The sequence below is a fragment of the Erpetoichthys calabaricus genome, chromosome 1 (assembly GCF_900747795.2).
Source record: "Erpetoichthys calabaricus chromosome 1, fErpCal1.3, whole genome shotgun sequence".
Taxonomy (NCBI): Eukaryota; Metazoa; Chordata; class Cladistia; order Polypteriformes; family Polypteridae; genus Erpetoichthys; species Erpetoichthys calabaricus.
In genome coordinates this window covers 212,471,124-212,487,615 of record NC_041394.2, presented here as the reverse complement: position 1 = coordinate 212,487,615, position 16,492 = coordinate 212,471,124, and the positions used below count along the sequence as shown (strand labels likewise).

General features: G+C 37.9%; 1 protein-coding gene across 4 annotated transcripts in view; it reads left to right on the top strand.

Moving 5' to 3' along the window:
• tfec (transcription factor EC) overlaps nt 1–15,692 on the top strand; it is a 265,683-nt gene extending 249,991 nt beyond the window's left edge. For all 4 annotated transcript variants that reach the window (XM_028811316.2, XM_051923970.1, XM_051923981.1 and 1 more), the window contains 3 exons: nt 396–471; nt 2,083–2,230; nt 12,945–15,692. In XM_028811316.2, coding sequence (XP_028667149.2) covers nt 396–471; nt 2,083–2,230; nt 12,945–13,337 — 617 coding nt within the window. In that variant the 3' untranslated portion in view covers nt 13,338–15,692. The remainder of the gene's footprint in view (nt 1–395; nt 472–2,082; nt 2,231–12,944) is intronic.
• The last annotated feature ends 800 nt before the right edge of the window (nt 15,693–16,492 follow it).

The following is a 16,492-nucleotide window of genomic DNA, read 5'->3' as shown; positions in this document are numbered from 1 at the left end:
GCAATGGATGGACATCCTGTCCAGAAATGGCTCCTCTTTATTCTTTCTGTTTTGAAGTGGATTTTCTGGGCTTGACACAGAATGAATTTCTGAATAAGGGTGCCTTTTTATAAGTTAGTTCTTTATGTCTTTATACATATTTCTTCCAGGACTTCTACCCCACTATTATTAAACAAAGATGACAAAATCTATCACTAAAATTTATCCATCGTGTATGTGCACATACCCGTGTTTTTGCATTGTTGACAAATCCAGGCTATTTCCGACTTTGCACCTCTTCTGATAAAGAATATTCCTGAAATTTAAGTGTACTCTAGCATTTAATAGTGTGCAGTTTAACATGCTCTCTAATATCTACAAAACTAAGAATTATCCAAATGTGTTCTGTCAAACAGTTGAAAGAAGACGGAGATACAATATTAACTACAGAATCAAGGAGCTTGGAACCCTAATACCAAAATCAAATGACCCGTAAGTATTAAAACATGAAACAGATTTGATGCCTTGCCTGGAGCCACTCAAGTTCTAATGATTGACCACACTACACTGCGCTCAGTAACAAAGATAATATTGGAAAAGACAGCTTCCCTCACTTACTGTATGTTTGTTAGACTCAAACTAAATTAACTTTTTAAAAATTATAGACAGTTTACAATGCAGACTTAAATGAACTTAAACTCTGAGTACATGTCTGAAAATAATTTTGTCCACTATAAACTGATAACCTACCAAAATCTTTATAGCTTGTATTATGCTGTTTTTAGGACTGTGCTAAAATACCGGTGGCTTTATTTAATTTCTTAACCTGCTAGAGAAAAGCCAAGCAAAATGACACCTTTTATTGGCTAACTAGAAAGATTACAATATGCAAGCTTTCGAGGCAACTCAGGCCCCTTCTTCAGGCAAGATGATTACATCTTGCCTGAAGAAGGGGCCTGAGTTGCCTCGAAAGCTTGCATATTGTAATCTTTCTAGTTAGCCAATAAAAGGTGTCATTTTGCTTGGCTTTTCTCTACATTCATAATGGCTAACACGGTACAACACCTTAACCTGCTAGAGAAAGAGAAAACAGTCCAGGACAGGCTGTCAGTTCACTGCAGCATATACTTATAGACACATCCACACTTGTGCAAGTTTAGAGTCATCATTTGGCCTAAATTACCCATCTTTGGCATGTAGGAAGAAAATCAGAGTACCTGATTAGACCCAAAGAAAACAACACAAATACCATGGTCAGGCAAGGAACTGAACTCAGAACTGTGGAGGTATGAGGCAGCAGTGCTCCCCACTGTGCCACCATGCTGCAGAATAGATGTGAAAAATATTATAAATGAATTACAATACATATCTACCAAAAGAGAGAATGAATGTTTTTAATAAATGGTTAATAGTAGGACATTTTATTAGAGAGCCATTATATGCATCTACAGCAAACTCTGCACCTCACAGCATGTATTGTCTTAGGATATGCACTTAACCATACTAATTAAGACACAGCATACACATGAACAAAGAAATGAAACCTAAAGCAAGAAAAAAATGTGGTTGCAAACTGCAACAACATTTATAGAGAACAGACATTGAAAGAGAGAGAGAGAGAGTGAGTAAGATCTCATAAGAAAAAAAAATTGAAAAACCTTGCAGTGGTAAGATGTAGTTGAACTTTTGATAAAAATTAAACTAAAGGTTACTGATTTCTCCACGTTATTAGTCCATGATAAAAGAGATTATTACCCCTGATCAGACAAAGAAAAGGACAATTTTACAACAGCTCATTTTTTAAGAAGCAATGGCATCAGAAATGCACAGTATATAGCTTTTCTCCCCAAGTCCCATTTTTTAACTTCTTCTGACACCAATTTTCATTCGGGGATTAATTTTACCGTACAAGAGCTCTAGAATTGACTTTCTGCAGATATACTTAACTATTCTATTAAAATTCTCATTCAGGAGCAATAATGTCCGAGAATGAATAATGGTCATGTAAATCATCATTTCTTATTAATATAAAAGGCCTTTGTAAGTTTTTAAAAATTCTGCTGATGTGCACATTTGTGAAAAGGTTATCTTTACATCCTGCAGTGATATGCGTTGGAACAAAGGAACTATTTTAAAGGCATCAGTGGAGTACATAAAGTGGCTCCAGAAAGAGCAGCAACGAGCAAGAGAGCTGGAGAACAGACAGAAGAAGCTTGAGCAGGTTAACAAGAGGCTTCTACTGCGAATTCAGGTCAGTAGAGGCTGCTGTAGCACCACCATGGGAAAGCTGTAGTTGGTCACAAATGAACTGGTGTGAGGCTCACTTCAAAGGTCAGTGTTTAAGTGTACTTGCTGAACCTGATTAATATACAGATACATGAAAAAGAGCAATGTCACACAACCAAAGAATTAGGTTTGTATTTGATTGTGTCATCTCACTTAGTGAAGACAAATGTGTCTCTGGTTTTTAAGTCATGCATTAGAATGTAACAAGTATTGACTCATTTGCAATCAGGTAGTGGAAACATTACAGAATTCACCACCTGATGATGCAGTCCAGTTAGTTTTAAAATTAATCGATCCCAGTGACTGTGTAATATTCTGTCTCCAACCACAATCCCAGCTTCATCCTTCCCCCCACCCCCCCAACCCCACCTGAAACATGGGACATTCTGAGTTAGATCAGATGCATACTAAAGACTTAAAGACTAAAGAAGAGGACAAAGATCCTGTGTAAAACAGGCATTTCAATCAGTGCTTTCATATTAACAACTAAGGCAAAAACTTACACTTGCATTATGTCTAGTTCTTTCCAAAAAAAAAAATATGTACTGAAATGACCAGTAATCTAAATAAAACAATATGTAATATCTGACACTGTGATCAAGTGAATTTCAATTCATAGTGCTTAAAAGCCTTGTGATGGACTGACATCCCACCTAGGGTTGGTACTTGCCTTACATTTAGTTCTGTTGGAATAAGCTGGAGTACAGCATAACCCTATAATACAAGTGGGTTTTAAAGAGGGAATAAGTTAGTACTTGATCATTCTGGTTGAATATTTTGCCGATGAGGGTATAACAGGGGCGGCATGATGGTGCAGTGGAGTTTGCATGTTCTGCGTGTCTGTGTGGGTTTCCTCCGGATGCTCTGGTTTCCTCCCACAGTCCAAAGACATGCAGGTTAGGTGCATTGGTGATCTTAAATTGTCCCTAGTGTGTGCTTGGTGTGTGTGTGTGCGCCCTGCAGTGGGCTGGTGCCCTGCCGGGGGTTTGTTTCCTGCCTTGTGCCCTGTGTTGGCTGGGATTGGCTCCAGCAGACCCCCGTGACCCTGTAGTTTGGATATAGCGGGTTGGATAATGGATGGATGGTATAACAGGGTCTGGAAAAGGCAAAGATTGTGCAGGTTATGTGCTGCTATTACCAATTTTAATCTGTTTTTTTTCTTTTCTTGTGTAAAGGATGGCTTAAGTTGACTAGTGGAAGAAATGACATATAAATTATGGTAGTTACTCTTGTCATTTTAGTTAGCCATGCTACCGGCCTCCACCTCAACCTCTTGAATACTATATCTTTTGTTTTTCCATTTACTCTTAATAATTCAACTTAAAGTATTTCCTGTAAGATTTTATACTGCAATATACAACTGAAACTTTTTTTATAGGTTGACAAAGGCCTAAAGGGCCTGTCTCCAGTAATAAGCTGTCTATTGAACATGTTAATAACCTGCAATAAGAGGGACATCTAGAATATGATAAAATATTTTTTTAATTCATCTAGGTCACAGAAGCATAAATTAAATTAGTCAAGACAAATTTTCTCAGAAATGTTACGAAAGAGGGAGTGGCACAGTGACACATGGAATTGCATATTTTCCCCATGTCCATGCGGGCTACCACCAAGTGCCCCAGTTTAGATTCACTAAGCTGTTTTTAGATAATTGACCTATCCCCTTGATAATATTTGTTAATCAGATTATGAGATGCCACTCAGGGGCACTATACAAATTTAAGTTCAGGTTTTAATATTCCATACCATTTCTCAAAATCCAGGAGAAAAGAAAAAAAAAGACTGTTCTGAATAGCTGAGATCTTCAAAAATACTGCATGCTGTTTCAAGATAAACACATACTACTTTTGGTCCAGGGTTTTAGTTGAATCCCCTATTGACCATTCTAGATATACTCTATATATATATATACAGGGTATCACATGAAAATGTAGCCTTCTGTTTGATATGGTGCTTTGGATATAGCAGAGGCAAAAGTAGTCAAGTGTAGCAGGTGGAAAGTTTGCATTCATGTTTTGTTTTGTTTAGTTAGTTCTGTTACATGTGTGTGTACTAGAAAAAAGCCATGCCAGATTCAGTAGAACACCACCTTTTGATTGTGGAGCTGTATGTTTAAAGAGGCTAATTCAAATTTATATGAAAGCTTAGCGAAACAATATCCCATTACAAGTTCTCCTGTGAAATGTGCAGTTTATCAATCATTGAAGAAAGTGATGTACTGCTAGTTCTGTGAGTAATGCACCAAAATCCCTTACATCTGTACACAAGATGTTACTGTCAATGTTGATGGTCTGGAAAGAAGTCCTTATAAGTTGATGTGATGATCATCGCAAAGGAATATGTCATGATGGTTATTGGCCATTTTAGCAAGTACTCTGTGATTTACCAGCTACTTTTTCCATGTGCAACCTGGCATATTACATGTATTAGGGCTCGGAATCGATTAAAGAAATTAACTGATTAACAGGAAAAAAATAGAATTAATCACATCTAAAATCAAAACATGCAATCATAAAATAAATACATAAATCATGAAGGTAAATATACAGTGAGTCACAAAATTAATGTACAATAAACACAAAGGAATTTTAAAAATGTGATGGCATTATTTAAACTTAAACAATGACCTGAAACCCAACCTTTTAAAATAATTCTACTTGAGCAAGTACAACCTGAATTTGAATGCCTTCCTAAAAGGCAAGTTGAAAGAAGGCAATAAGAAAATCAACACCAATATATTAATTCTCAAATTGGTATGGCATATGAGACACAGATTTGTCAAAGTAAAAATAAACGATCGAAAAGACTGTAGACTTTGAACGCACTGCTAATGGCTGACTTAACTGAAATAAGCATCTCTTAAATGAGCATACAGTAAAATTTGTGTTAAAACCCAGCAAATGACATCCTCACTCTAAACAAGCGTTTTTCAACTGGTGCGCAATGAGAGCAACCCAGGTGTGCATATAGCAACACCTGTATGAGCGGGCAAAGGGACGAAGCAGTTAGGAAAATGTGTCCAAAACGTTCACTAAGTGCTGTGCCTGTGAACGTCAACCTCCAAGCTGCTTTTTTTGCCGCTGTCTCTGATAGTGCTGCCCTTTCAGACAGTTTAGCAAGTGTATTGATGTAATGCTTTCATGGTTGTTAGAATTGTGGTGTGCCTTGGGATTTTTTTTGGGTTACATAAAATGTGTCACCTCAGAAAAACAGTTGGAAAACACTGCTCTACCTACACCTTTGCTCCTGGCATGCTAAAAAAAAGTTTGCTGTAGGAGCTATATCTCTTAAAAACTGACACTGTGCATTACTTGGTTGGTTATGTTGTGTTCTTTGCATAAATTTGTAAAAATACTGCAAACTAGAATAAAGGGTAGACATACTCATTACACTTCTGTTTCAGAGAAATTTGTCATAATATTTGGACAGTAAGCTCCATCACCGTAAGCTACCTAGCAGAGTGGCAAATTAAATTCAGAGGTACTAGTAACTTATTTTGGTTTTAGTGTCACTCAGATTAAACATATTTTGCACATATGTCCCTGATTAATATGTAATATGGCATCATCATACAATTGTTGTGTCCCATGTGGAATAAAAGTTCTCACAAGCTAAAAAGCACTGAAATCAGTTAAAGGCACTGCATCTATGCAATCCTGCTTACACAAACTTGGTTTGAATCCCTGATAAAATAAACTTTGCAAAACAAGCAATATCATGCTCTAATAAAAAACTCAAATCATAGAGGATAAGCAGGTACTTTCAGCAACACATTTCAAAACTGCTGAGCCAGATCATGACCTTTCAAACAAAATGCTCTATCAACATAATAACAGCTGTGATTTTAGCTAGAATCCCTGAAGATTACAAAAAAACTCATAATCCCGGTGGACCTTAAATTCCTTCGCACCTCTCCTCATAAGCATCTTTTGTTTTGTAAATGTGTCGATCAGCACAAGCAGCAAGCAGCCTGCTATCCCATCCCATCCGATCCCCCCATATGATGGAGCTAAACTCAGTCGCAAACGTCTTCCAGTTCAAGTCTCTTTATCGTGGCTTCTTCACAGTGCTTTCAATGGCTAGTAGACTGCTGCACCACAACACAACTCTGCTTGGCACCATAAGTAAAATGGGACTTCCACCTGTAGCTATAGTCACATTAGTATGCGAGCAATTCGCAATGCTTGTGTTTAAATTTGGCAGTGCCATGCTGATGGTGTATGCGCCCAAAAAGAAGAAGTCTTTGATTTCAGTCTATAACAGTCAGTGTAAAGGTGCGAAGGAATTTAAGGTGGCCCGGGATTATGAGTTTTTTTGTAGGCTTCAGGGATTTTACTGTTAAATGACAGCTCATAAGTGTTGTACAGAACTTTCAAGGAGCTTTATTATATTACCTGAGCTCTGCAACATGGGCTCTAGCTAGAGGCTTACCTACCATAGGTGACTAAAATAAAACTAATAGCTTTATTATGACTAAATACAACATACAAGTGAAAAGGAGACCCTCTGCTCATTCACTTGTTATGGTCCATTCATTCATTTATTGCCTAGACTCTCTCATGAAATCCAGTTTCTTATGTGCACCTTGCTGTCAGAGACAGTTTGGCTTTTTTAGTCTTGCTGTAACATACGGTATTCCAATTAGTGAAGTAAAGCTCGGTATCTCAAACATTTCAAAAAGAAACCCTAAAACCTCTCAGAGTTTTACATGGGCATCAAAAATCAAACTCAAAACCCAAACTCTAACTCACCTGTAATCCATGTGCCCCATCTAGTGTTGCTTCTTGTCTGGTGCCTATTACTGTAGTACTTCCTCCTGTTTCCTATACACCTGAACTACAAGAAATGGATGGAAGTAAATACAACAGAACAAATAAAAAATATGGTCCATCCGTCCGTGATTTATCCTGTTAGGTTGCTACTTTCAGCTTGATTCCATTATAACTTTTCAGACTTTTAAACGCAGACATATCATTTGTTCATTGTACAAAATGTTTTACTGCATCTTATTGTTGTTGCATTTGCTGTTAAATCAGTAAGACTGTTACGCTTTTAAAGACTGCTTCTCAGCAGCAGTTCTTTTTTTTTAAATTTACTAGAGCCTATGACAGCAACACATGGAAGACAGAGTCCCATTACAGACTGGATGCCATTTCATCAGGGGCACCAGAACACTTATAAACACCACAACATTTACAGAGTAACATGAAAACTACAATATGTATGCTTTGGAACTGAAGGAAGAAACTGTTGTGGGAAAACAAATACCTTGGGGTGGGTGTAAATCAAGGTTCTGCATTTACTGTAAAGAAAAAAAACATTTAAAACATTGGTTAAATGGTGCAATGTGATCTTCTGTTTGCACATTAGCTCTTACGTAAATACAGCACTCCCATGTCACTGTGCTCATTCTAAAGTGTTTGGGTGTACAACTGACATCACTCTTCGTCTTCAACTTTAAAAGCCTGCATGTCACTGGCGTTAGAAGTAAGGATCTCACTGGTGCTGTGCTCTACTGCGGTCATCAATTGCCAATTAGTGTACAGTAATCCCTCGCTATATCGCGCTTCGCCTTTCGCGGCTTCACTCCATCGCGGATTTTATATGTAAGCATATTTAAATATATATCGCGGATTTTTCGCTGCTTCGCGGGTTTCTGCGGACAATGGGTCTTTTAATTTCTGGTACATGCTTCCTCAGTTGGTTTGTCCAGTTGATTTCATACAAGGGACGCTATTGGCAGATGGCTGAGAAGCTACCCAGCTTACTTTTCTCTTTCTCTTGCGCTGACTTTCTCTGATCCTGACGTAGGGGGATTGAGCAGGGGGGCTGTTCACACACCTAGACGATACGGACGCTCGTCTAAAAATGCTGAAAGATTATCTTCACGTTGCTATCTTTTGTGCAGCTGCTTCCTGAAACGACATGCTGCACGGTGCTTCACATACTTAAAAGCTCGAAGGGCACGTATTGATTTTTGATTGAAAAACAAACTCTGTCTCTCTCTCTCTTTCTCTTTCTCTGCTCCTGACGGAGGGGGTGTGAGCTGCCGCCTTCAACAGCTTTGTGCCGCGGTGCTTCACATACTTAAAAGCCAAACAGCCCTATTGATTTTCCTCTGCCTTTATGACAGTCTCTGCTCCTGACTCCTTTGAAGAGGAAGATATGTTTGCATTCTGTGAGACGGAACTGTCATCTCTGTCTTGTCATGGAGCACAGTTTAAACTTTTGAAAAAGAGACAAATGTTTGTTTGCAGTGTTTGAAAAACGTTCCTGTCTCTCTACAACCTCCTGTGTTTCTGCGCAAATCTGTGACCCAAGCATGACAATATAAAAATAACCATATAAACATATGGTTTCTACTTCGCGGATTTTCTTATTTCGTGGGTGGCTCTGGAACGCAACCCCCGCGATGGAGGAGGGATTATTGTATATACAATGAGGAAGTTTTCCTTTATTGCAATTCGCCGTAAAGGCTTTATTTTTACTTTTCCATAGGAAGGATGTAGCAAGTTTCAGAACCCATTTTTGAGCCATGGAGGATGTGTGAGATCGCTGCTGCAGCTCGGCAATAAAAATCAATAAAACAAAGGAAACAGTAAAGCTATGCACACAATAGTAATAAAAAATAAACTTTCACTTGTAATCTATATATTTCTATAATTTAATTGATATTATACCGTAATCTTGCCTTATGTCCTCGGCACACCATTTTACAGCCGCTACTGCACCGCTCTCATTTTATCGATGGTCGTGGTTAGTTCCTGGCGTCTAACGAAGATCATTAATGCTGAGTGGCTTTTCTGCTGATGATTCCTTACAGGTATCATGTTTTGCAATTTCTACTTTTAAAAAGTTTACACTGCAAATGCGTCACTTAAAGCACTTTCAAGTGTAATATTAACACAACAATTCCCAATTAGCTAGTTTCTTTCAAACAACAGTCAGGTGCTTCTCCTATTTGCCACATGGTCATTAAAACTTTCAAAGTTTAAACGTAAAGTAGCGCTGAGCCCCAAACACATGAGGTGAACAAGCGCCTCTAACAGTCTCGCGAGAGTTTGATTGTAGAGATCTAAAACATTTTGAAATTGGCGAAGTAGATATCGAAATTAGTATCTCACAGCACAGTTTGGTTAAACATGTAAAGATTACAGATCCTACCTCTGTAATTTGTTAATCCATCTATATATATAATTCACAAGGTCGCCACCAGAAGGGGAAGACACCCATGAAAGCACGCACACCAAAACAAGACACCCTTGAAAGCACGCAGGAAGGGGCGTGGATTCACTAAGCCGCCGACAAGTAGGAAGGAGCCATGCCCACCAACTCTATGACCATTGGATACGACGACAACTCGCAGAGCCACGCCCACCACCTCGGACGCGTGCCTCAGAAAAAACGGCGTCATTTATGTTCGTCTGTACAACAGTACACATGGACCTCTGAGCCACGTTGACTTTTCATTAGTCAACCTCAGTGGAACCTTGGTTCACACAGAGGCAGCGCCAGAGAGAGACAGAGGCACATACAGGCAGCCCAAGAGAGAGAGCCACGCACACACAGGCAGCGCGACAGGGAAACAGAGGGACACACACAGGCAGCGCGACTGAGAGAGCCGCGCAATCCTTTAAAACTGAGGTTAAAACACAATGAAGGAAGCAGTCTTTAAAAAACAATAAGCCCTGTGCCTCTTTTTCATTAGCGTCTCACCTGCTTCACCGCCCTGCAACAGTCGAGACGCTTTCTCAGCAGCTGACCTTCTCTGTGCCTGACTCCACTACTGTCAGTCGCCTGATTAAAAATGGTGAACTCCTGCAATGTTACTATCTTGGTTGGCTTTTAAATAAAGTTCGGATTTGTTAAAATGTTCCTTTTTTTCCCCCTGTGCTTAAAACTCATTTTAAAAAAAAGTGTTTATACAACTGCTGCAATGTTACAGAGAGAGAGAGGGCTCACGTGCTTCTGAGAGACAGAGGGGGAGGGGGCTTGCGTGCTGCTGAGAGAGGGGGGGGGGGGCTGGGGAGGCTCACGTGCTGCTGAGAGAGAGAGGGGGGGGTGCTGGGGAGGCTTGCTGTGCTGCTGAGAGAGAGAGAGGGGGGGGGTGGCTGGGGTGTTTGTGTCAGTGTTATTCAATGTTTTTACTATTACACTGTGCATTCTATGGTGTAATAATTAACTATATTTGTGCTTAAAAATCTTTAAAAAAATATATTTACATACAGTTCGTACAGTCTGGAATGAATTAATTGTATTTACATACAATCCTATGGGGGAAATTGCTTCGGTTCACGACCAAATCGGTTTACGACCAAAGGTATGAAAGAACGGGCACATTTTTTTTTTCACAAGCTGGGTGGGTGGGTGTTAGTTAGTTAATTAGTTACTCAAAGGATTTCAAGATTTAATATGCACAAGCGGTAACACTGCAAAAGCAGCCCAAACCAGAAAAGACGGCTGGCAAAAAGTGACTGACAAATTAAACGCGTGTGCATTGTACTTACTGAAAGCGGCGTTACGGATTTTGCAAATGTTCATTTTTTCCTTCTGCTTAAAAAACATTTAAAAAGCGCGTGATTATGCGGCGTATACTACACCGCGGGTTGATATGCAGCGTGTAAAACAGTTTGTTTGTTGCGGATAATTTGCCTTTTACTTTAACACGAAGACAATTTCCTGTTAGATTTGCCTTTGCGATGTCAATTGATAAGGCACAGGGCCAAACTTTCAAAAAGATGTGCATGTATCTGCCAAAACCAGTTTTCAGTCACGGACAGCTGTATGTTGCTCTCTCCAGAGTTCCATCTTTTCATTCACTTACTGGTATGCATACAGGAACACGTGCAGTGAGCGAGAGAGAGCGAGCGACACACATACGCATACAGGTGCGCGAGAGAGAGAGCGTTAGACACATAACAATAATAATACTTAATTACATTGATATACCGGTGTTTTCAGTATTCAAAGCGCTATCCACACAGGGAGAAACCGGGAAGCGAACCCAAAATCTTCCACAGTCTCCTTACTACAAAACAGTAGCACTACCATTGCACTACAAGGCAGTTAAAGAATGCACCGGCCTCAATTTTGTTTTCACTTCTGTTTACAGCGATCGGATTGTAGCGTGCATTGTTGCAATGTTACTTTTCTTGGTGGCTTATTACATTATGGATGTTTCAGATGTTAATTTTTTTCCCTGTGCTTAAAAGACATTAAAAAAAGTGTTTCTCAACTGTGACTCCGGAACAACTCAGTACACAAGCTATATTAAGCATCAACAACGAAGACTCGCTACACCTTAATGAACAAGTGCTGAAACTTATCCCTACCGATGAAGTAACTTTCACCAGCGTGGCCTCCATTGTCACAGACGATCCCGCTTTCAGTCACGGACAATTGTATGTTGCTCTCTCCAGAGGTCCATCTTTTCATTCACTTACAGTGGTATCCACAAACCCACCCCATTTGGACAACTGTGTCGTTCAGCAAGTGTTCACCCATCAATACATAATTATGCAGCGTATGTTACGCCGCGGGTTGGCTAGTTTGTTTTATTACTTCAGGTGTATGAATAATCTTTAACCGCTCTCACAATATATTTTTCGAAACTGCAGGTGTAAAGTGTAATACTTTTACCTGCACCATTGGGCACCCTCGGGAGTCGAGACAGAAAACGACCCCATGGGAAAAAGGATAACTTAAGCATTACTGTCTCAGAAATAATCTGCAAAAACAGCTCAGGTGAAAAAATGACTTTGCCATGAGATCTGTCTGCGGTGAAGTAACAAACCAAAAACGTAGGATGATACGAATGTACATGCTTCGAATATTCAGAAAAACATGCCGTTTTCCTTCCTGTATTCTGCCACGCTGCGAAGTGCTTGCGAGTGGTGACCCTATGGATTTTTTGGTCATTTCATCACTCTTTTTAGTTGGTCACTATCCTCGGAATGACGTCATTTTATCCACATATGAATTAAGATTGTGTGACTGTGCGAGAGGCATGTCCTTCTTAAAGAACCCCCTGGAGCTGGCACTGAAGCTGCACATTCGAGATATGAAATGGCAGTTTCTACTGTTGCTGCGCATTGCTAATGAATAAAATAGGATTAATTTTTATTTTTTGAAAATGATTTGATTGCAGTATATTCATGTCACTTTAACTGGAGATTGCAAACTGACTTTTGTGTGTGTGTGTGTGTGTGTGCATGAATGGGCCCTTTGATGGATTGGTACCCCGTTCAAGACTGTTTCCTGGACTGTACCCTGTGTGGCTGAGATAGCCTTAACGTCAGATGAAGTGGATTTGAGCATGTTATGTTATAGGGTATGTGGAAATTGGACCAATAGTGGCATTGTGCTTTGGGGAAGACTAGTTCCTTCCTTGTACCTAATTTTCACAATTAGGCTCTAGTACTTGTGACCTAAGTAGTTTTATATAACAGATGTAATGAGCATGTAGAATTTGTAGTATTTTACTTATCAGATAAACTTGTCCTATATAAAGACCTCATCTACTTTCATAAGGATTGTTTCATAATGACTTAACTATGTTATAAAGTAAATTTCAGTTTTTAGTGAATATGGACCTACTTCATAATATTGGAAAAGTAATTGTAAACTTTCTAGCATTGTATTAAAACCTGACTTTATTTTTTTCATTATTGTTGCAGGAATTGGAAATTCAGGCACGTGCACATGGTCTTCCTATGATGGTGTCTTCAGTAGGTACCATGGATGTCTCTTCCAACCTTATTAAACATCAGCAGCAGCATCAGACATTCCAGGAGGAGGTTAATGAACAATACATGCAGGCTCACATGCCTCAAGGGTCTGGTGTTGACCACAATGACTGCTCCACAACATTTTCAGACCCTTTGTCACACTTCACAGACTTCTCCTTCAGTGCTACTCTGAAAGAGGAGCATCATTTTGATGAAATTCTGATGGACGATAACTTGTCCCCATATGGGACTGATCCTCTTCTGTCTGCTACATCACCTGTTGCATCTAAAGGGAGCAGCCGACGAAGCAGTCTAAGTAGTGATGATGGGGAAGACTTATAAAGGGCACTTTATCACTTTTTCTGTTTTAGCCTTTGTACTGGATTAACACCTTTTTTCAGAACTATCAGCACAAATATGCAACTTCAGGCAAGAGCTCAACAATTTCTGGTGCAGAAGGACTTAGAGTATGGTTTTTTTGTTATTTTTTGGTACCTAAAAGAGAACAATTTGGTGGATTTTACATCTTAGACTGGAAGTATTTTCTGTGTAAGGACTATTATTAAAGGATAATGACATCTCACAGGAACATGGATTGAGCTATATACAATATATACCCTATACAATACTCACCCAGATTTTTGTATTTATTCTTCCATATCATTTGTTTACAAAAAATCTGCAAGGTTTACATCCACTCTGATGATAATATGTATCTTTACTGTAAAAAGAAACCCTTTACAAGGTATATAAACTAAGTATTTATTCCAAAGAAGAAAAAGGAAACCACCTAATTTAAAACTACATCATTATAATAAAATATCCTTTGTGCACAGTGACCACACATAATTATGGAAGCACCTCTTCAAATGCTCATAACTCCAACCCAACTTCTTAATCCTGTTCATCCACTTTATTATAAATTATCCACATGAGTACATAGCATATATACATGTAGGAATAAGGTGCAGTGATCAGGAATAGGGAGAAAATGCAGACTATTAATCAAATAAAGAAGGAATATTTGCATGATATGTTGATAATAAAAAAAAACAAAAACATGTATATTCACAAGGTTCTGTTGGAATTACCTTCACCTTCATATTAATCAAAGGCCAGAAATACAATTCAATATAAGCTGTGAAGAGTAAGTAAGTCTAAAAATGACATAAGGACTAAGTGTCATCCTGAAAACAATTGTGTAAAAGAAAAGGGCAGCTAATGGGAAAGTGAAATAGTAAGAGAGATTCATGAAGCAAAGGGAGGTCGTAGAGTAGTGGCTTTATGGGCCGTAGTTTCTATTAGTCACTTTGTGCTGTGTACCACAGAGTGTGCTAAAGCCTTGTTACATGGCAATAAATAACTAATCCATGTATCAAAGGTAGCCTTAATTCTAAAGTGTCATTTGGGTTTTTAAAGATTTTTTTTAAAGTCTTGTTACACAGCAATTATTGATTTGTATATTTACATAGTAGCTCCAATTCTAAAAGCGTAACTGCAAAGGAAATAAACCCTTGAAAAATATCAGAGGAAAGAATTAGATATCTGGAAATCTGAAGAAAACTGCTTCTGTTTGCTCCTTTTAAAATGGCCTTCAAATACAAGTGCTTTGCAAAATCTAAGACAGTAACTCCTAATTTCAGCTTACATTGCTGCTTTCTATGGATGATCATGGTTCTTAATTACATATGGATTGATTATATGACAGAAGACAAAACTGTGCTTATGCAACTCAGGGTATATTGTCTTAATACTACCACTAGGCATCTTATATAAGAGATAATAATAACACTGATATTATACCACCTAGACTCCTCACTCCTACTGTAGCATGTGCACACATCCAAATACATGAAATCTATGTGTGACTGACATCAAAAGAGAGCTGGGGGTAAGTTGTTGCTGGGATTTAGTACATTATTACTGAGTTGCTGGAGTTATTCATGTTGTTACAAAACTGCCTGGACCTGTAAATAGATTAAATAGGCAAAGTTTAACTGAAATCAATATATGCATTTGTGAAAGAAAACTGTTATCATCAAAATGATAGTAATCACTACCTGTTTTATAAAACATTTATCTGTTATCAGTGCTAGAAATATCTTTTTAAGTTCTTAAATGCAAAGGCAAATAATACAGTAAATATATTTCAGTAAGTGTAAATAAGGGTCATTATTGCCCTTAAATAAAAATCCAAGAACATGTTTTCTTAACATTTTTAATTTCTGTATTTATGCATTTTTAATCCATTGTTTTTAAATAATTTGTAATTTAGTACAGTATCTAACACAAGACTTGTTTATTCTCAAGAAAAGACACATAATGTTTTGATAAACTCATGACTTTTTACTAAACGTGTGTTATATAATTAATTCATCAGAGAATTAATTCCTAAGTATTAGCCATTTCAAACACGTTTACAGCAAAACATAACTGTCTAGCTGAGTGAATCATCACTTTACAGTATTACAAATGAGTTTGAGTATGCCCTTGTTAGCCAAAAATATGTAAAACAATAATAAAAAGAGATGAAATAAGAAAAGAAACATTCATGTGAACACACTTGCATTTGGGGTGCAGTATTACACTGTTTAAAATAACATGTTTGGGTGATTTTATGTTACTTCATTAAGTTCTTACAGTCTGACTGCTTTTATTTTTCCTGTGGCAAAAATAATAAAATATTTTCTTACTGCACTATTTGATTCTTAAATTATAAAGTATAGTGATTTCTTCACTAGTTACAGAGGTTGCAAAGCATTAAAATATATGTCCTGCCACAGGGCTCAGACCAGAAACCACATCATATGGTCAGATAGTAAAAAAAAAATATAGTCGATACTTTTTTATTTTTATTAGAAGGTTATAATGCAAACATAGCTCAGTCACTTATACGTTTGTTGTGAATAACCATCTATTTCATCCTTTGACAATGGTACATGATAAGTGACGACGAGATGCCTGACTTATAGCTATTGTTCACTGAAACTTTTAAATATCAAATGCAAAAAGCAAACAGCAACCAGATTCCATTCTTACAGATGACAATAGAACTCAATAGAGCTCATATATCTGATTTTTCTATTGTTATTTTATTTTGTTTAAAATCACCATTTCAAGAGCCTTTCCAAAGGGGTCAACATGCTTTTCAACCTCCTCATGACTATTAAGCTTCTAGTATGACAGGAGAAGGTCCCTCGATCTTGCGTACTTAGTTGGCACATACTACTTAAAACAGTGACTAAAAAAGTTATTTTATTCTCATGCTATATTCTTAAGCTATCCATTTGCAGCCACAACACTTAAAGAAAAAGTTCAATATTTTTCTAGTCAAAGTTATTTCTTCACAAACATGGTATATATGAATTTGCCATGCAAAATTGTGTTCCAAAGTAAAAACATTTTCTGTAAGCTTTAAAAAATGTCTTTTTGCTTTGGCTTTTTACAATGGAGGCTAAGAAGCATGAAGCAACACCAGAAAATACAAGCCTAAAAGC